The sequence below is a fragment of the Moschus berezovskii genome, chromosome 22, assembly GCF_049115385.1.
Source record: "Moschus berezovskii isolate FMDL1 chromosome 22, NW_MosBer_1.0, whole genome shotgun sequence".
Taxonomy (NCBI): Eukaryota; Metazoa; Chordata; class Mammalia; order Artiodactyla; family Moschidae; genus Moschus; species Moschus berezovskii.
In genome coordinates, this window is record NC_142481.1 from 56,533,277 (window position 1) to 56,555,012 (window position 21,736).

The window sequence follows — 21,736 nt, forward strand, 5'->3', positions numbered from 1 at the left end:
AAAACACTTTGTATGACAACATTTGCATCTTGATTTTTCTACTCAACATAGCATATGCCTATTTCCATATTGGGCAGGTCTTCATGTTTATAATTTTATATATATAAGAAAACGTACATTTGACCTAGTCTCCCGTCATTAGATACAGGTTGGGTCTAAACTTCCATGGAGTCGCAAAGAGTCAAGACATGACTGAGCAACTGAACTGAAAACTTCTTTGGTTTTGGCTTGTTTTATTTCTGAATTGTTTTCTTAGAATAAATTCCCAGAGGCATTTATTCTAGGATTGTACTGGTGATTTTGCCCCTCTCCCCAGCAAACAAAGTAACCAGCGAGGTAATGAGTTTTAGTTTTGCCATTGTCTTGTCAGCATTATTTGTGGGAACAAAAAAGAGGAACTTCAGTGTCTCTCTGATTTGCATTTCTTAACTCATCACTGAGGCTGAGTCTTTTCTGCACATGCTCATTGAGTCTTTGGGCTTGTCTGCTCTTGTCTTTGAACCTGGGGAGAAGGTAGACACATACAGAGGGGTGGCAGGCTGGGGAGGAGTTGGGCTTGTGTTGAGGGGAAGACTCAGGGAGACTTCTGAAGGCTGGCAGGGCCAGGGCAGGAAATGCTGGGATACTTGGGGGCCCAACCCTAGTTATAATTACAGGACCAGTTGCTTTGGGAGGGGTCATGAATGGAAGGACTGATCCTACTTTTCTGATTTAGGGTTTCCTGATGACTTTCTGATCCTGTATTATGGATGAACTGTCAGAAAACACCAAAATAGCAAAATCTCTCCTGGCTTATATGTCAGCAGTAGAAGTGAAGAAGGGAACTGTGAGCACCCTCCTCTGCGGTCACGCGTCCACTTCTGGCTGCCCAGCCCGGCACCCTCCCCAGTGCACTCAGCCCAGATGCCCAGTCTCAGGTGGCCTCCTGCAGTTCTGACTCAGTTCCGGGCTCCCCGCACCCTCTGGAGTCCGCGGCTGGGCAGGGCCGCTCTCCATGGTCCTTGGCACCTGGACGTCCTGAGCTGTAAGGGCTTTGGAGGGGTGGCCCCCGACTGGGCCACCCCCTCTCAGGCACTTGGCGGAAACTTTAGGGCATGACCTCGGCCCTGCCTTGTCCCGTTTCCCATACACGTGGTGAAAAGCAGTATCCACTCTTGTCCTTTGCTCTTTTTCTTGTGAGTATTTATATCTTTCAGAAAATTGATTCCGTCACTGCTGTTTCGGGTGGTTTTCACGAGACAGAAACGGTCCGGGATGGAGGCCTGTCTAATTGCGGTCCCCAAAATGTCCCCTCCCTTTCCCACCCCCAGACTTCTTTCCTTCCTCCCTCCTTCCCTCCCTCCCTCCCTTCCTTCTTAAAGTTAAAAAGTAACTTAGTTAAAAAAATTTAAACACTATGGAAAGTGTAAGCGTTTTAAACGTTCAAGTTCCCTCCTTCTTTTTTCCCCCTGAATTCTATTTAGAGGTGACTGATGTTCACATTTCCCTATGGATCATTCTGGACTACTCTCTCAGCTCATGCAACTTGTATGTATATTTATTTATATTTATTACACATTATATGTTGCATGTGTGAAAACGTTCTGTTTGCTCAAAGACCTGTTGAAGAGATGATGCACAAGGATAGTCCCACCTCTGTGGGCGTGCGCACACGTCAGGAGCCGGGGCCTCACTGAGAAGGTGGCATCTGGGTAGAGACTGGAGGTGGTGAGAACGCTGTGTTTTAAATCTGAAACTCCATCTGTGTCAGGGAGTGGATGTACTTCCCCTTTCTGGCTGCCCGGGCTTTCACGGCTTGCAGGGACTTAGCTGGCCTCTCTATGATGGGCGTCCAGGCGGCTTCCAGAGACACACACCCTCGCCAGCTCTGGCTGTTGTCAGTATTTGTCACGCTTTTCCAAGCTCTGTGGTGCTGATTTTAGTCTACAAATGAGGGTGAGCGTCTTCTCACGTTCCCAGCACGTGTGCTTCCTCCCCTGGGAGGGGCCTGAGCCTTGTCATGCCAAGCAGAGCAGGGGATGACGCTCAGTAGGGTGGGTGGACCAGGCGCTCGGCCACGTGGCTTCAGGCAAATGGCTCAGCTTCTCTGGGCCAGAGGCTTCATTCATAAAATGTAGCTGTAATCATGCCTCATGGGGTTGTGGTAAAGAATGAGGGAACTCATTCACAGAAAGCCTTTAGAATATTAGGTGGCACATGGTAGACTTTTGATAAATATTAGCTATGTTATTTCAGTCCTCTGCCCATTTCCCATTTCTCTTGCATGCGTGCATGCTAAATCGCTTCAGTCATGTCTGACTCTTTGCAACCCCATGGGCTATAGTCCTCCAGGCTCCTCTGTGTGTGGGATTCTCCAGGCCAGAATACTAGAGTGGACTGCCTTGCCCTCCTCCAGGGGATCTTCCCAACCCAGGGATCGCACCCAAGTCTCTTGCATCTCTTGCATTGCAGATGGATTCTTTACCCACTGAGCCACCTGGGAAGCTTTTTTTTTTAGAGCATTTTATATATTGTATACTCTAATCCCTTGTTATATTTGTTAACTCAACTGTACTCACTGAGTGACTGCTGTATACCAGGAACTGTTGAGTGGCAGTCCCTCGAAGCATGATGGAGAGAGACGCAGAAGATACCGAGGGAGTTACAAGCAGGGGCGCCAAAGCCAGCCTGGGGAAGGAGTTAGGAGAGGGCTTCTTGGAGGAGGTGCCATGCAAGCTGAGTCTGATAGAATGAGGTGGAATTAAAAGGCAGGGCTGGTGGGAGAAGATGACAGCACCCCCAGAAAGAAGCATAAAGCCAAGGATCAGCACAAAGAAGATTCTGGACAACCCTGCAGGGAAGGCTGAAGCTGCATAAGAACCAGGTGGCTTGGAGCCTGCAGTGGGAGGGCATCTGGGAGTATTTCTGGAAGGAACCGAGGCATCCCTTTGTGCAGCCCACACTCCGCAGGCCTGCAAAGCCTCCCCGGTCAGGCTCGCCTTGCCTCCTTCCCCATGCGGTCTCTGTGTGCCGTGTGCACGTGGGCCCCTCCCTGCCCGCCCTCAGGGGGGCGTTTAACCCGCCTGCTCATGCTTCAGTGGCTCCGCTCAACGGCAGCCCTCCACAGACGCTCCCTGTGACTCCCCGAGTAGGTGAGCTTCCTGTCTGCTTGCACACCTGGACCCGCATTTCCTCACTGACGGCATGGACCTCGGCTTGTCACAGTCACAGCCCCACTTCTCAGACGGCCTCTGCCTCCCTCCCTGGGCTGTCAGCTCCAGAGAGCACCGATGGGCTCTGGTTTCGCTCCCCCTTGTAGATCCAGCACCGAGCACTGCTCAGCACCTCGGAGGTGCTTCAGAAATACCTGCCAAATGAGGGAGTGACTGCACGAGCGGAGCAGAGAGAAGCGGGGAGCCTCTTCTGCTGGGGGCCGCGGGCCCGAGCCCCTGTGAATCCTCGCCCGCCTGTCAGGCGCCCCATCCCTCGTCTCAGCGGCACCTCCCGTCCCGGGCTGTCTCCCGTCTCTCAACAGCACTCTCCCGCAGCGTGGCCCAGAGGACCGCTGATGTTTTGTCAGGGCTCTCTTCATCAGCTGAAGGGTTCCCTTTCAGCATCTTGCTTGACAGTTGGTCACATCACCACCTGCCAGCAGCCCTACTGGCTGCACTTCTTTCTCCGCCCTTAATATTCACGTAGACGCCCAGCTCTCATTGAAGCCCCAGGGCTCAGACCCTGCCCGTCCTCCATCAAGGGCTCTGTGTGTTCTTTTACGGCAGAGTGCATTTCATTCGGGTCACATGTTCTGTGTTTAGTGTAGTCCTTCGCTGTGGCAGAGAAAATGCAAGCAGACTTCTTAGTCGGAGTCCCGTTTCCAGAAAGGACTTTGGGATATCTCCTTTAAACCTGCCGTGCATTCTGGAGGCAGCAGTGGTGAGGAAGGCACTAGAACGAGTGAGCAGGGGCTTTGGAGGCACAGGGTCCATGAGTTCAAGTGCAAACTGCCTCTTGTTGAGCCCGTGACTCTAGGTGGGTGCTTGCAGCTTTGGAGCCTTGGCAGTCTCCGCCTCTGTCCAGGGCGGCGACAGAGCCCCTGCAGAGCATTAGGCGATGGGCCCGCACGCTCAGTGCCATGGGTGTTGCTATCTCTTCTTCTGTTCTCAGACCGCGTGGCCTGCGATGGGGTTTCTGCCTCTGCTCAGGGGCATGCTTTCTTCCCTGCCGCCACGTGCCCTGTTGCTCGCTCGCCAATGCTAGGATCTTCATGTCTATTCCGTTCATGTCAACCAGCAGGCAAACTCAAGAGGCCCTACTTCTGAGTGGTGGGATGACTGGCCCCGTCACTTGTGTCTTCAGAGTTGGTAGTTGGTGGTCAGAGTCAGCCCTTCTGCCTGCGTCATGGGACAGTGATCCCGGGTCCTTCCTTCTCCAGCACACTAGCTCTGTGGTTTCCCCACCCTCTGCCCCTTTCTCCGTCCTCTCCTGCTTCTCCACATGGGGGGAAAGTGGGTCCATGCTGAGCCCCCAGAGTCTAAGCAAGGTATCTTACTGCTGGCCTGGCTTCCCACCAGCAGCTCTGAGCATCACTTGGTGGTGAGACGGAAGCACCTGACTGCAGGAGCCCCGGCGTGTGCCAGGCGTGGATCGGGTGCCAAGGCCACGCTGTGCGTGAGATGGTTGCTGTCTTCACCCAGCTCGCATTCTCATGGGAAAACCCGAGGAAGCAGCTCAACATGCCAGCGCATAGGATGTGGGGGTGTTCCAAGTGAGTGAGGAGCCCACCGGGGTTAGGAGCCTAGAGGAGGGTCTTCCAGGTGGGAGAGCATCGAATCTGAGACCTGAAGGACCTGTGGAGTGTAGTCAGGCAAAGGGGAGAAGGGAGAATGTTCTGGACAAGTAGGAACTGCATTTTATTGAGAAGATTTGTAGGAAATAGGTAACAGTGATCTCCGACATCATCAGTCAACTTGATCCATGCTTCCTTCATCCACCGTTTAGTGGCTGCTACAAGCCCTCACTGTGTCCCTAGAAGTGGGTCACTCTGTGCCTTGTTCTCCATGTATATTGATGAATGAGATGCTCACAGTTGAGGGAAGAAAACGACCTGATGGGGGAAAGACAAATCGGCAATTTCCCTTGTTGTTCAGTCGCTGAGTCGTGTCCGACTCTTTGCCACGACAGGCTTTGCTGTCCTCCACTGTCTCCCAGAGTTTGCTCACATTCATGCCCGCGGAGCCGGCGATGCTATCTGGCCTTCTCACCCTGCTCCCCTTTTGCCTTCAGTCCTTCGCAGCGTCAGGGCCAGCTTCCGTACCGTGCCAGAAATACCCAGTGTGTGTTTGTTGAGCCCATGCCGTGCACCGTGCCCGGTTCTAAGCAGCGTAATATGTAGTGACTAATTTAATCTGGGTAGAGGGTGGTCTGTTTCTCTCCTGCTTTTACAGATAGGGCTTCCCTGGTGGCTCAGCTGGTAAAGAATCCTTTACAGATAAGGAAACTGAGGTATGTGGAGAAGTAACTGATCCATCAGAAGGTGGCTGCCCCAAGATTCAGATCCAGTGGGTCAGGCTCCAGACCCATGTTCTTTTTTTTTATTTTTAATTTTTTAAATTTATTTTTTGTTGCTTTCTTTAAAAAATAATGTTTGTTATTTTGTGTTATTGTTTATTTTAAAAACTGTAAAATTTTATATTTTAGTTTTTCTTGTTCCAGACCCATGTTCTTAACTTCAGCTCTTCAACTTCCTGAGGGGTGGGGTCGTCTGTAAGCACAGAGAATACTTCTTTGTTGAAAACCCATCCCTTAGCCTTCCGATACCATCATTTTTTCTACAACCAGTTAAAGAGACGTTTATTTTATGCCCACTGTGTGCTGGGAACTGGGGATTAGCGATGACAAGCCTGGACTTCAAAATAACTCATTAAACTAATTAAGGAATCAGATGCTCCCAAGTGGCCAGCCACAAAGTGGAGTGTGCCGAGCGCTCAGGAAGGGCCTAGACAGACTGCTGTGGGGCCCCCCAGGGAGTGGCTGTTCCTGGGAGGAAGTCAGCTGCCTCAGGTGGCCCCGAGGACTCCAGGTGTGAAGGTGGACGGAAGTGGCATTCGGGGCTGGGGGACACCTGAAGGTGGCCTGGAAGCAGGAAACTTGACATTGTCCTGGAGCTTGGGGTGTTCAAGGGTTGGGGGTGGGAGCTGAGGTTGGAAACTAGAGTGAGGCCAGAAGGTAGAGTTTGTGAGCGGAGGGGTGACAAGAACAGAAGAGAAAGCGGCTTTCCAGTGGAGTCATTTTCTGCTTTGGAGACCATCGGGCTGAATTCAGTAGCAAATTCAGCTATTGGGTATAGCCGAATAGGGTATCCTTCTCTGGGTGCCAGGACTCTGGTCAAATATTTGAGCATCACCATGGCCATGGGGTGTTTAACACAGGAGATGCGATTTCACCTCTAGAAAAAATTTCCTTTTCATCAGGTTATTCTGCATTTTGAATTCATGCTCTGCTGTTAAAAACATTTAGAACTGACAACAGACATAGTAAGATATATGCCCATCACTCTCAATAGTTTGAAGTAACCTGGGAGCCTTAAGCTTTCTTGAAATTCCTAGTGTATTTATTTTATCATGCATGATTATAACATGCCAGATGATGGCTAACGAGGTTAAAGAAGATTTTTTTAAAAATTTGGTTATTTGTTAATGCAATTTTAAATGTGACAGTCCGTTTACAGTTATTGCAGAATATTGGCTATATTCCCCATGTTGTACCATACATCCTAGAGCCTGTCTTATACGCAGTAATTTTTATACCTCTCCTACCCCCACCCACTACTGCCTCTCCCCTCTGCACTGGTAACCATTAATTTGCTCTTTGTGTCTGTGTGTCTGCTGGGGTTTTTTTTTTGTTGTTGTTTGTTGTATTTTGTTGTTTTATTTTTTTATTTTTCACAGGGTAAACAATATCATACAGTATCTATCTTTGACTTGTGTCACTTAGCATACTGCCTAAAGGAAGCTTCTTTTTTTTTAATGTACCTATAAACTTGAGCTTGGAGAATCCCAGGGATGGGGTAGCCTGGTGGGCTGCCGTCTATGGGGTCGCACAGAGTCGGACATGACTGAAGTGACTCAGCAGCAGCAGCAGCATAAACTTGAGCTTTGCTGTTGAAGTCAGCCCTGAGATCAGGGGTTCTGTCCACGGTGACGATTAGGGGCTGGGATGAGGACCAGCTGCGAAACGACTGTACAAGTATTGACTGTATGTTGGGCTCTTTGGACTCTTCGATATGAGAGGATGGGGTGATTGGAGGGTGTTTTCAACTTCAGCACCACCGCCAACTCCCATAGCCTGCCCGCCTCCAAACCCCTGGCCCCCAGCAGGCAGCAGCTCATTCCTCCCCGGCTGAGACAGAAGAGGACCGGGGGTGTTAGCTCTGCACCCTGTACTTCCCCTCCCAGCGCGCCCTCAGACCCGGCCACGCTTTGGGGATCTTTGGTGTGTCAGCCACAGACCAGGAAACGGTTTTCAAGTGTAAGAACTATCACTTTCTCTTCTAAGAACTGCAGCTGGAAAGCCCTCACCCCGCCGTCAACAAAGGACGGTTTCCCTCGACTGCTGAACTGATGAGTCTTCTCTCTTGTCTATTTTAAGCCTCCCCTTCGCCCAGCCCGCTCCGCAGCTTGCAGCCACGGCGCTCTGGGCTGCAGCGCCCTCCGGCTGCTCGCAGGCCTCCCTCGCCTCTGTGAGTGGTGTCTGCTTCCCGGGAGATGGTGATGGTGAGCAGGATGCTGGGAGAAAAGGAGCCGGGGGGAAGGCCTCACACTCGCGCCCTCCGTGGTGGGGATGGGTCAGCCCCTCACCGTGTCCTCTCCTGCTCTCCAGCCTCTCGCTCTCCTGGTTCGGGTCAGGAGACAGAAACGTCTCTAGGCCTCCGCTGTGTGTGGCACGTGCTCATTTATGCACCCACTCATTTGTTCAGCATGACGGAGCCACTTGCGCCTGCTCAGTCGTGTCCGACTCTTTATGACCCCATGGACTGTAGCCCCGCCAGGCCCCTCTGTCCATGGGACTCTCCAGGCAAGCATACTGGAGCGGGTTGCTGTTTCCTCCTCCAGCGGATCTTCCCGACCCAGGGATCGAAGCCTCACCTCTTGCCTCTCCTTCACAGGCGGGTGGATTCTTCACCACTGTGGTCTAAAGACACAGGAATGGCCGGCACGGCCCTTGCCTTGAAGAATCTGTGTGTGGGTGAAGAGGGACCCAGATGTGCCTGTGCTATGTCAGGGTTTGCCAGGCACACAAGGTAATTCTCCCACAGCGTGATTACCTACATTGTACAGCATGGCACTACCAGCCTCATGTGGCTAATGTTAGATTTCAGTTCATTAAAATTAGACAGAAGTTTGTTTGTTTGTTTTTAAATTTCAATAGCCCCACGTGGCTGTGCAGATAGCAAACAGTTCCAGCATTGCAGGGGGTTCTCTTGGACAGCGTTGAATCGGACTGTAAGTTCTTATTTAATATGTATTTATTTATTTGGCTATGCCTCATCATGAAGGATCTTTAGTTGCAGCATGAAAACTCTTAGTTGTGCCACGTGGGATCTAGTTTCCTGACCAGTGATCGAACCCAGGCCCCCCACATCAGGAGTGCGGAGTCTTTATCCACTAGACCACCAGGGAAGTCCCCAGACTGTAAGTTCTTAAGCACAGGCTCCATCTGTTTCTGCCCATCAGTGTGTCCTAGGAGCCAGGTTTGTCCTGGACATTGATTAATTGCATGCTGAATGAACGAAGGGAGGGGCAGTAAAGACTTTAAAAAAAAGGAAAAGGATGTGCCAGCAGCCTCTAGGCGAGGGATGAACTGCTCTGGAAGAATTAGAGAGCAGGTCCCAGAAGAGCCGTGTTGAGGATGAGACTTTTACCAGGAGGGCACAGGGGGAAGTGCGTTCTGGGAAAGAGTGTCTCTGGCCTGGAGACGCCTACCTTCTGTGTCCTGATGGCTCACACCCCAAGAAGGTGCTACTATTTTCTTCACAAGGGGAGGAAACTTCATAGCACTCACACCGTATTCTTTTCCTCGGGCATCTCTGAGAGGTGAGGTCTCGCCCGGCTGTCGTGAAGCAGAAGGGCCAAGTGTGATTAAGTACAAGTTAGTCATTGAGGTGTGAGAGCAGCCTAGTTTCAGGAAATCATTGTTTTTTCCATGCATGAGACTCATACCAAGGTCTGGAAGTATGACCAACGCATTGAGAAATGAACGGGAAACGTGTCTCAAAACGGAGAGTGTTGAATAGGAGGTTGGCACGTGGTGCAAGGAGGCTGCTCCGGTTAGTTTCCGTGGTTTGTTTTTCACTCCTCCATTTTCTTGATGACCACGGCTGCCGTCCAGGCACTGTGCTCCATCCTGAGCAAGTGAGTGGCTCTCTGGCTTTTCCCTGAAGGACCTGCTGTCAGGTGGAGACATCAGGTGGGTGCAGAGATGATGAGGATGCAGCAAAATGAGCTCAGCTTGGAAACAGCTCCACGGGACACTGGAGCCAGGTGCAGCACCAGATTTTCCTTTTGACATTGTTCAGTGGTCTCTCGGGGAAAAAATGCAGAAGGTCCCTCAGAACCAGCCACCAGCAGGAGGGCCCAGGACCAGTTTTAGGCATCCGAGTTTTGTTGCTTGAGTCAGGCATCATGTTTGAACTGTATTCTGGCCTTCCCAGGGGCATGACCTTGGGATTTGCTTTTCTCACCTGTGAAATGTGGATGAAACGATGCCTTGTAGGATCAGGTAACATGGATCACATAATAAGCATTCAACAAAATAGGATGTTGTGTTAACAGTGGGCCATCGAGAGAAAGGACTTTGAGGATGATGCTGGACTGATCGTGGAAGGAGCCCTCTCAGACTCCTTCTGGCGGATGTAGGTGGCTCTGAGCCCAGTTGCCCATGATAATCTAAGGACTGCCCTTATTGTTGTTCAGTCACTAAGTCGTGTCTGACTCTGTGATCCCATGGACTGCAGGGAGGGACATGACTTCCCTGTCCTTTTCTATCTCTCTGAGTTTGCTCAAACTCATGTCCATTGAGTTGGATGCCATCCAACCATCTTGTCCTCTGTCATCCCCTCCTCTTCCTACCTTCAGTCTTTCCCAGCATCAGGGTCTTTTCCAGTGAGTCGACTCTTCGCATCAGGTGTGCAAGTTTTGGAGCTTCAGCATCAGTCCTTCCAATGAATATTCAGGACTGATCTTCTTTAGGATTGACTGGTTTGATCTTCTTGCTGTCAAGGGACTCTCTAGAGCTGCCCTAGATCCCAAGTAAGAGTTAAGTGTGAAGCCAGCACAGAAGACGCACCCCTGTCTGAACTCCTTCCCTTCTTGCTCTCTGGAGGGAGCTTGGTGCTCTCCGGGGCTGGGGTTTGCCATGTTCCTGGTGGAGAATGCGGACATGCATGCCGAGCCCTGCCCAGAGTGGCTGATGCGGCACACAGTCGTGTCCAGCAGTCTGTCCCTCATCCGTCCAGTCCTCTGTGGCTTTCCCTAGACCTTTACCCTCTGTCCTCCCCGAAAACTTACCCGTCACTCATTCCAGGGCAGCTGCCCCCTTACCTTTCACATGCCAGCTTCTGTTCGCCTGTGTGTATCTTACAAACTGCAGTGCGTTTCCTGCCTCACCTCTTCCTGCCGCAGTGACAACTGCGCACCATATTTGACACTTCTTGAGTATTTCCACTATTTCTCTGTTGACCGGACAGGTTTCCTTCTCCCACTAGCTGAGCTGAGATGCCTTTTTTCCATCTTTAAGAGTCTGTCTTTAGGGAGTCTTCCTCACATCTGGATTCTGGATTCTTTTCTCCAGTCAGATCATTTCTGTCTTCTAATATATGAGCCTAACCTGCTCACAAATTAATGTGACTGTTAACATCATTTATGTCTTTTCTTCTATTTTATTCTGCGTTTTCACTTTGTAATCCTGTCTGTCTGCTCCCTCTCTCATCCCCATCCTCTGCCCTTTGCATACTTTCTAATTGAGTTGATACATTTTATGTCTCTCCTCTCTGGGCTGATCTGGATGCTAGCCATAGGTTATATTTGCGCTCTTAAATTTTAGTGTACATATTCAACTACACATTTTTTCTAACAGATGTGCTGTCCTCCTATTGATGCAGCAAGGAGGACCTTACTTGGTTTTGACTTCTCAAGGAGCCTCATGTTTTTGTTTTGTTCATGCACTCAGTGTTGTTAAACAGAAAAAATTGTTTTTGTTATTTTTGCAACCAGAAATTACATTTTCTAAATTAGAAACCATCAGCTGTGTTTCTTGTGTCTCTTGTCTTCCTACGAATCAACTTTTTGATTTGCTGAAGTTTCTATTTATAATTATTTTAGAGTCTGTGATAAACTCTTTTAGTTTTGGGATACCTAAAAATGCCCATTTAACTGGTCCTTTAAATGTGGTTTTAGCTGGGTATAAAATTCTTGGCTGAGAGTTATTCTTTGTCAGCATTTTGATGGAAGTTCTTTTTTTTTTTTCAGGCCACTGTTACTGCTTTTGCTATCAATCTGATATTCCTTTTTGAGAATGTGTTTTTTTTCTCTCCATGCTATATTTTAAGATTTTTTTCTTTGTATGGGACATTCTGCAGTTTCATTATTTGTCTGTTTATCCTATTTCATACTCAGAGTACTCTTTCAAAATAAGAATTTGTCTTTTTTTAAGTTCTTAAAAACATTCAACCATTATTTCTTCAAATATTTCTTCCCTAGAGGTATTCCTTGTATGGAATTTTAATTTTATTCTTATTTTCAGAATATATATATATATATAATATATATACACACACATATATATTTAGCATATGTAACTTTTAGTTTTCAAATAATTTCAAACTTACAGCAAACATTGTAAAAGAACCCCTTTTTGGATTTACCAGTAAGTTATGGCCAACCTAGACAGCATATTGAAAAGCAGAGACATTACTTTGTCAACAAAGGTTCATCTCGTCAAGGCTATGGTTTTTCCAGTGGTCATGTATGGATGTGAGAGTTGGACTATAAAGAAAGCTGAGTGCCAAAGAATTGATGCTTTTGAACTGTGGTGTAGGAGAAGACTCTTGAGAGTCCCTTGGACTGCAAGAAGTTCTAACCAGTCCATCCAAAAGGAGATCAGTCCTGGGTGTTCATTGGAAGGAGTGATGTTGAAGTTGAAACTCCAATACTTTGGCCACCTGATGCGAAGAAGTGCCTCATTTGAAAAGACCCTGATGCTGGGAAAGACTGAGGGCAGGAGGAGAAGGGGACGACAGAGGATGAGATGGTTGGATGGCATCACCGACTCAATGGACATGAGTTTGGGTAAACTCCAGGAGTTGGTGATAGACAGGGAGGCCTGGCATGCTGCAGTTCATGGGGTCGCAAAGAGTCGGACACGACTGAGTGACTGAACTGAACATTTTGCCATGTTTGCTCTCTCTTTGTGTAAATATCTGTGTGTATGTACATGTATAGGTAATTATATAGACTCACACATATATACACACTTAGAACTTATGTAAAATGATTATACAGATTATATACTAATTATTTTTCTTTTTCTGAACCATTTAAGTGTAGGTTGCATACATCCTGCCTCTTTACCCAGTAGTATTTCTGTGGGTTTTGTTTGTTTTTATTGAGGTATGGTTAATTTACAATGTAGTATTAGTTTTAGGTATACAGCAAAGTGATTCCGTTATTTATATATACTCCTTCTCCTCCCTTCTCCTCTGTTCTCTCTGCCAACCATTGTGGGTAACCAATGTAATCATTTTCTGGTTTACCCTTCCTCTGTTTCTTTTTGCAAAAGTAAGCAAATTTATCTATTTCCCCTTCTTTCTTACACTAAAGGTAAAATACTTTTATACCTTGCCTGTCTTCACTTGAAGATATGTTTTGGAAATCACTCATTAGTTCCTAGAAATAGTTTTCATTCTTTTTACAGTTGCGTAGTATTCCATTGTGTGGATGCACCATAGTTTAATCTCCCCAATCTGTGCTTGGATGTTTAGGTAGTTATGAAGTAAAGTGTAGTTGCTTAGTCGTGTCTGACTCTTTGCGACCCCATGGACTGTAACCTACCAGGCTCCTCTGTCCGTGGGGTTCTCCAGGCAAGAGTACTGGAGTGGGTTGACGTTTCCTCCTCCAGGAGATCTTCCCAACCCAGGGATCGAACCCTGGTCTCCCACATTGCAGGCAGATACTTTATCATCTGAGCCACCTTTGCAATTGTGAATAATGCTGTAAGGAATCATCTTATACATACATATATATGTATGTTTATAGGTATATATTTTATGTTATGTTTCCAGAAGTGAGATTGCTGTGTTGAGGGTAAGTGCATGAACAGTTTTCTCACAGACTGCCAAATTCTCTTCCATAGCAGTTCTACCATTTGCATTCCACCCACCAATAGGGAATGCCTGACTCCCCACAGCTTCTCTAGAAGAGTATATTGTCAAGATTCTAAACTTTCGCCAAGTGAATGGGTAAGAAATGGTTTCTCAGTGTAGTTTTAATGTTCATTTCTTTCATTCTGAATTTTAGTTTGCATTATTCTTTTGAGCGACGTTGAATTCTCTTCTTACACATAAGAGCTGTTTTTATGTGCTATTTGTGGATTATCTGTCTGTATCTTCTGTCTGTTTTACTCCCCCTGGAGGAATTTTGGTCTTTTTGTCTTGGTGTTTACATTTTCTTTAGTTTGGGGGTCTTTTCTCCGTGGCATGCAATGTTTTTCCTCTTTGTCATTTGCTGTTTAATTAGTTCTTTGCCTTACCCCTGTGCTCTTTTCCTTTCTGTCTGCTTTTGTCTGAGAATTTATTTATTTTAAATGACTGTTTTCCTCACGTCTATCACTTGGAGCATTCTAAGCATTCCTATTTTAAAGTCCATGTCATATTGTCTCATAATATTTATTTGATTTGATTTGGAGCCGTTCGTGTCACCGGCGTTGATTTTATCAGCTAGAATCCTAAGTATTAGATATCTTCCTGTTTTGAAATTTTGGTGGACAGGCTCATTTCAAGAGGAAAGTTGGTTTTGTCTTTCTTTGCTTCCTCTCTCTGCCTCTACCTGGCCCAGAGGTGTGGGCAGCATGTGGCTTTTTTGTCGCTGTTCTATCTTCGTGGAGGACATCACGCCGTCCCCTGGTTTCCATCGCCTGGGTCTGTCCTCCCACCTCACGTGGGAGCCTTGAGTCTTGCTGCCCCCACGTCCCCTTCCTGCACGTCACTCCTGGCACGCACCCCCACGGCGAGCTTTGTGTTGATCTATGCCTCTCACACACAGAGCCCTGCGTTGTATCCATCACTTCTGCATGTCTGGAGCAGAGGGGCTGTGTGAGAGTGAGATTCTGTGGGGTCTTCTTAATGGGAAATACTCCTTTGTACTTGGAAGGAAGGAACATGAGAAGGCTTGAAGGGAGTGGAAGGAAAGAAACTAGCTTGATCATCCTGAGAGGCAGGGATGGCGTCTCCTGTTGCATGTGTGGAAAGTGGGGGTGCAGAGGGAGTAGTGAACCCCCAGCCTTGCAATCTGAGAGGAGGGATGTGGGCTCTGAAGCCTGGTCCATCACTGGCTTTCACTCTGGCCTTCTGCCTCATCAGGTGGTCAGCCCCTCTCCCCCTGGAATACCCATCTCTCCTGGACCTGTGTTCTGGGCTTGGAGGCAGCGTGTGGGGCTGGGAGCAGGAGAGCTGGGGCTCCACCGACTCACCAACTAATTCCTCAGTTTTGGAGTGACTTGGCGTCCTTCAGCTACCATTTCTGAAAGTGCCTAGATGAGCCACGCACTTGCTAATCCCATGTCGGTTCCTTAATTAAATTAATACGCAACAACCTTCAAAAACAGGTACCACTGACCCCAGCTTATAACGAAGGAGGTGCCACTGGAGAGCTCATGGGCTTCCAGCTTCTCCCGAGGAGCAGACATAGTGCTGGGATTCCCATGCTGTCTGGCCTCAAAGCCCCGAACTTCCCTGCTTCCGGCGTATTCTGTTCCCCATGGTACCTTCCCCACCAGCCTCCCCTGTCTCTCTGGAGGCATGGTGCCCCAGAAGGGTAGCAGCGTTGAGAACAGCTCTGTGGGAAGGTGGAGTGGGGCTCAGAAAGGTGACTTAATGCTACTGTATGTGAGTGACTCCAGGCCCTCATGAGGCTTCCTGCCTGCCTTGGCCCAGACATGGTATGTCTTCCAAGTTAGCATTCATGATGTGAGCCCTGTGTCCTGGTAGATAATAGACATACAGGTCTGTTTTCTTATATAGTTTTATGGATTATTTGGTCAGATGGTCCCTTAGGGGCTGCTTCCCCTTATGCTTTAACAGAAAGACCATGGGCTCCTTCACCGAGAACCCCCAGTATTCTTTATCACGTCACCCTATCTTTTCCCATTTATCATTATTTTAATGATTAGTCTATTTGTTTTCTTTCTGTCTCCCACCCTCTGGGAGGGCATGAAGCAAGCTCCAGGAGGGGATGGGCCTTATTTCTCTGATTTTTGTTGGACCTCCAACATCTACCATGACGGCTGACCCAGAGGAGGTGATAACTCATTAGATTCTGAATGAATGAAGAGAAGGTGGGGCAGTTGCCTCTAATCCTGGCTCTGCCATTTAAAACCTTTGTGGTTTCCCGCAAGTGCCTCACTTTTCCTTATCTGCAAAATGGGCTAAGAAGGGCAGTCTTGTAGGACTGTTGAGCGATTTACACGCAGCTGGGCTTCCCTGGTGGCTCAGAGGTTAAAGCGTCTGCCTCCAATGCGGGAGACCCGGGTTTGATCCCTGGGTCGGGAAGATCCCCTGGAGAAGGAAACGGTAACCCACTCCAGTATTCTTGCCTGGAGAATCCCATGGACGGAGAAGTCTGGTAGGCTACAGTCCACGGGGTTGCAAAGAGTCGGACACGACTGAGCGATGGAACGGAACATACAGAGCTGCTCAGGAAAGGTAGCCTTCGGGTCATCCTTCTTGACTTGGTTGCAGGGCAGGAGAGGCGAAGTCAGACCTCTCCCAGCCTCCGGGGAAACACTGTTCCGGAGCCCTGAGCTTCTGACTTCTCACAGGCGAGCCGGGTGGCCGCCGCTGAGAGCAGCTCCCGTGATGCGCTAACCTCTGCCAGCAGGTCCCCAGCACGCCTCTGCCAGCTCCAATTAGGAAGGCTTTCTCAGGAGCTGGAGGTTTTGAGGTTGACCCTGAAGAAACAGCTCCCTTTCCACGAGCCTTTTAATTAAATGCTCATGCTTGCTTTCCGGAGTTCATTGAATCATTTACCTGCATCGTGGTGTTTGACAAAGCCCTGTCACTTTGGGTAATGGGAAGGGACAAAATGAGGAGGCTTCTCAGAGGCTGTCTGATGACACGGAGGCTGGTGCTTCTGTGCCCTTTCGGGGCTGGGTGCTCATCTGGGTGGGGTCGGAGAGGGCTCCAGAGCAGCATTTCCTGGTCTCTGGCTTGCTTCTTGCAATTCCAAGGCCCACCCCCACCCCCATGCTCATTAAGAATCTGAGTCCACCTTGACGACTGTCCTGAGCCTGGTTCTCACAGTCCAGTCCCTGGGGCAGGGGCAACAGCCTGGGGTATGCCCAGCCGGCTGGTTGAACCTTCTCCAGGTGATCCAGGTGTCTGCTCAAGTGTAAGAACCACTGGTCTAGGGACTCAAACCCGCCTGCATGTCAGAATCATCTGGGGTGTAGTTTTCTTTTTTTAAAAGTCAACTTTATTTTAATATATGTTCTTTAAAGGAAACTTTATTTTCTAAATAGTTTTAGATCTCCAGGAGATTTGAAAAGAAAATACAGAGAGTTCCTGTGTGTGTACCCTGTACTCAGCCTCTCCTGTTTTTATGACATCTTAGACTAGCATGGTCCATGTGTTGCAATCAATGAACTGCTAATCCATACAGTATTATCAACTAGAGTCCACACCTTATCCTACCATCTATCCTACGATCCTATCCAGGATCCCACATCCCATTTGCTTGTCATGTCTCCTTAAGATCCTCTGCCCTGAGGCAGTTTCTCCGATTTTCCTGTGTTTTAATGACCTTCACATTCTTGCAGTACAATGATTAGGTATTTTGTAGACTGCCCTTCAACTGGGATTTGTCTGTATGTTTCTCATGATTAGACTGGAGTTGTAGGTTTTTGAGAGGAAGACCCCAGAGATCCAGCACCTTCTCCCTCACACTGTATCAGGAGTGCACGCCACGCCATGACTTGTCCCTGTTGGTGCTGGTCTTGATCACGTGGCGGACGGGGCTTTGGCTTCTCCATCTGCCCCAGTCTGGTTTCTCCACTGTTACTCTTCCCCCACTAAGCCCCTTCCCCCACTTTCTACGCCGTTTGGAAGGTATGAAGCACCCTTAAAGAAGCTATGTTCTACGTCCTTGAGAACAGGGCATCTACATGAACCATTTGGAATTCTTCTCCATGGAAGATTTGTCTCTTGTTGTTGTTCGGTCACTAAGTCGTGTCCGACTCTTTGCGACCTCGTGGACTGCAGCACGCCAGGCTTCCCTGTCCTTCACCATCTCCTGGAGTTTGCTCAGATCCATGTCCCTCATCTCCCGTTTATCCAGTCATTTGATTATATCAGTCTAGACTCATGGATACTTATCTTTTTACTTTTAGTTATAACACAGTATGTACTTTTAATACTTTAATTGCTCAGATTCTTGCATCTTTGTCCCTTGAGAGCTCTTTCAGTCGACGCCTGTGTCCTTTTGACATGTGTTATCATTGTGAAGGTTGTCATTTGTTTTGGTTTTGGTTTTATTACTCCCTTCCTTTCAGTCTCTACAAGTGTATCTTGCATGTTTCCTGCCCCAGTCTGGGAATCACCTATTTCTCCAGAGAGCCCCTGTTCCTTTTATTGAGAATGGTTATCAGAAACCAAGACCTGGGTTCTTGGGGTGCCCACTGCTATTGGGATGCCAGACTCTGGGCCTTCTCAGCTGACAGAGCGAGGAAATACATTGTGTATACGAGCCTGCGTAGACATGCTTACCTAGAAATATTTCTGTATGTAACCACCTGTACCTGTGTTAAGTTCATACTGATGTCGTCAGTGCTCATCCATCACCACATGGATCATTCTAGCTCCCTCCCTTTATTTCTCTATAAACTCCCACTCAAACAGAGAAACCTTCCACTCCCGCTTGTTATCAGTTCAGTTCAGTCACTCAGTCATGTCCGACTCTCCGTGACCCCATGAATCACAGCACGCCAGGCCTTCCTGTCCAACACCAACTCCCGGAGTACACTCAAACTCATGTCCACAGAGTCGGTGATGCCATCCAGCCATCTCATTCTCTGCCGTCCCCGTCTCCTCCCACCCCCAATCCCTCCTAGCATCAGAGTCTTTTCCAGTGAGTCAACTTGTCGCATGAGGTGGCCAAAGTATTGGAGTTTCAGCTTTAGCATCAGTCCTTCCAATGAACACCCAGGATTGATCTCCTGTAGAATGGACTGGTTGGATCTCCTTGCAGTCCCAGGGACTCTCAAGAGTCTTCTCCAGCACCACAGTTCAAAAGCATCAATTCTTCAGCGATCAGCTTTCTTCATAGTCCAGCTCTCACATCCATACATGACCACGGGAAAAACCACAGCCTTGACTAGATGGACCTTGGTTGGCAAAATAATGTCTCTGCTTTTTAATATGCTATCTAGGTTGGTCATAACTTTCCTTCCAAGGAGTAAGCGTCTTTTAATTTCAAGGCTGCAATCACCACCTGCAGTGATTTTGGAGCCCCAAAAAATAAAGTCTGCCACTGTTTCCACTGTTTCCCCATCTATTTCCCATGAAGTGATGGGACCAGATGCCATGATCTTTGTTTTCTGAATGTTGAGCTTCAAGCCAACCTTTTCACTCTCCTCTTTCACTTTCATCAAGAGGCTTTTGAGTTCCTCTTCACTTTCTGCCATAAGGGTGGTGTCATCTGCATATCTGAGGTTATTGATATTTCTCCCAGCAATCTTGATTCCAGCTTGTGCTTCTTCCAGCCCAGCGTTCCTCATGATGTACTCTGCATAGAAGTTAAATAAGCAGGGTGACAATATACAGCCTTGACGTACTCCTTTTCCTATTTGGAACCAGTCTGTTGTTCCATGTCCAATTCTAACTGTTGCTTCCTGACCTGCATACAGGTTTCACTGCCCTAAAAAAGTCCCCCACACTTCACCAGTGCTGCCCTCTGCTTACTCCACCTGAACCCCTGGCCACCAGCACTCTTCTCACTGTTTCTATATGTTTGCCTTTTCTGAGATGTCATATAATCGGAATCATACAATGTGTGTTGCTTTTTCAGACTGGCTTCTTTCACTTAGTGCTATGCATTTAAGAGTCATTCATGTATTTTTGTGGCTTGATAGTGGACTTCTTTTTATGCCAGATAATATTCTACTGTGTGAATGAACCAGAGTTTGTTTATCCATTCACCTAGTAAAGGGCATATTGAAAATGAAAGTCGCTCAGTCGCGTCTGACTCTTTGTGACCCCATATATAGTTCATGGAATTCTCCAGGCCAGAATACTGGCGTGGGTAGCCTTTTCCTTCTCCAGGGGATCTTCCCAACCCAGGGATTGAACCTAGGTCTCCTGCACTGCGGGCAGATTATTTACCAACTGAGCCACAAGGGAAGCCCAAGGGCATATTGGTTGCTTCCAATTTTTGATTATGAGTAAAGCTGCAGTAGTTTTGGTTTGTGGTTTGTTTTATTAAGGGACCGTTGGTGGATCTGCCATTGCTGAAGGCATCCAAGCAGAGCCTGGGCACTCACGGGTGGATGTGTGGGAGAGGAAGTCAAAGATCGCACAGGGTCCTTCACAGAGAGTCCTGTCTGTGCTCTTCCATGTTTGGAGATGCAGCCTTTCACCACCCAGAACAGAGGCTGCCCGGAGGTCCCAGCCACATCCGACCCTTCCCACAGAAATCTGGGTGTTTTCCCACCGGGCTCCTGTGTGACTGTTCTGTGGTCAGCTTCTCACTCTGTGTGTCTGATTTTGAAAGGCTCTGCTCTGACCAATGGGGGCCTCAACCTGCACAGCCCGGTGAAGAGGAAGCTGGAAGCTGAGAAGGACTACGTCTTCGACAAAAGGCTCAGGTACAGCGTCCGCCAGAACGAAAGCAACTGTCGGTTTCGGGACATTGTTGTGAGAAAGGAAGAGGGCTTCACGCACATCCTGCTGTCCAGCCAGACCTCGGACAACAACGCACTGACTCCCGAGGTGAGAGGGACGGGACGGGGGCGGGTGCTGGCTCTCTGGGCAGACTTGAGCTGGGGCCCGATTTGCTGATCTCACTCCATCCGTCATCTGTCTGATCTTTATGATCTGTGACTACAGTATCCCATTTTGAAGGTGAAGACCCCGGGAAACAGAGAGATTCAATAAACTGATCGTGGTCTCAGAATTAGTCAGTATTGGCCCCAGAAACCAGACATCACATCTGGGGCTTCTCCAGCAAAACTGCATGGTAGTCAGCATGTCTAATATAGATGGAATTATATTCACTCAGCTCACTTACAGTTTTTTGATTGAGATATAATTCACATACCATAAACTTTATCCTCTTGAAATGTACAGTTTGGTGGTGTTTAGTGTATTCACAAGGTTGTGCGACCATCAGCATTAATTCCGGAACATTTCCATCTCCCCCAAAGGAAACCCTGTGCCCTTTTGCAGTCAGCCCATTCTCCCTCCCCGTGTCCCTGGCAACCACTAATGTCCTTCCTGCCTATGGATTTACCTCTTCTGGGTGCGTCATAGATGCAGAGTTGTGCCATGCGTGGCTTTCCATGGCTGGCTTATTTTGCTCAGCACAGTACTTGAGGGGTTTATCCACGTGGTGGCATGATCAGTGCCTCATCCCTCTTCGTGTGTGGGTAGGCCACACTTTGCCTATTAGTTCTCCAGTTGAGGGACATTTGGGTTGGCTCCGCTTTTGGCGCGGACTTCCCTGGTGGCTCACATGGTAAAGAATCTGCCTGCAATGGAGGAGACCTGGGTTCAATCACTGGATCGGGAAGATCCTCTGGAGCAGGAAATGGCAACCCACTGCAGTATTCTTGGCTGGAGAATCCCATGGAAAGAGGAGCCTGGGGGCTATACCCCATAGGGTCACAAAGAGTTGGATACAACTAAGCGACTAATACTTTCACTTTCCACTTTTGACTATCTTGCATAATATTGCTATGAACACTTTTGTATATGTTTTTGTGTGAACATAAGGTTTTCTTGGTTATATTCCTAATTATGGAATTGCTGGGTCATAAAGAGCCAGCTCACTGGAACAGACCCTCTTATAGGGAAAGATTGAAGGCAGGAGGAGAAGAGGATGAGATGGTTGGATGGCATCACCGACTCAATGGATGTGAGTTTGAGGAAATTCTGGGAGACTGAAGGACAGGGGAGCCTGATGTGCTGCAGGCCATGGGGTCGCAAAGAGTCAGACACAGCTGAGCGACTGAGCTACAGTAGCAATGGTAACTGCATATTCGACCTTAGGAGGAACGGCAAAACTCCCCAGTGGTTGCTCCATTTTACATCCCCAACAGTGGTGTATGATGGTCACCATTTTTCTGCTTCCTCACCAGCACTTGTTATTGTCTGTCTTTTTTTATGACAGCCGTTTTAGTGGGCGTGAGGCGCTATCTCATTGTGGTTCTGGTTTGCATTTTCCTAATGATGGATGATGTTGAGCATCTTCTCTGGTGCCTGTTGGCCATTTGTTTG

At 48.2% G+C, this 21,736-nt stretch overlaps 1 protein-coding gene across 1 annotated transcript in view; it reads left to right on the forward strand.

Moving 5' to 3' along the window:
• CDYL2 (chromodomain Y like 2) overlaps positions 1 to 21,736 on the forward strand; it is a 176,529-nt gene that overhangs the window by 127,680 nt on the left and 27,113 nt on the right. Inside the window, exon 3 of the mRNA XM_055413074.2 lies at positions 20,013 to 20,230. Coding sequence (XP_055269049.2) covers positions 20,013 to 20,230 — 218 coding nt within the window. The remainder of the gene's footprint in view (positions 1 to 20,012; positions 20,231 to 21,736) is intronic.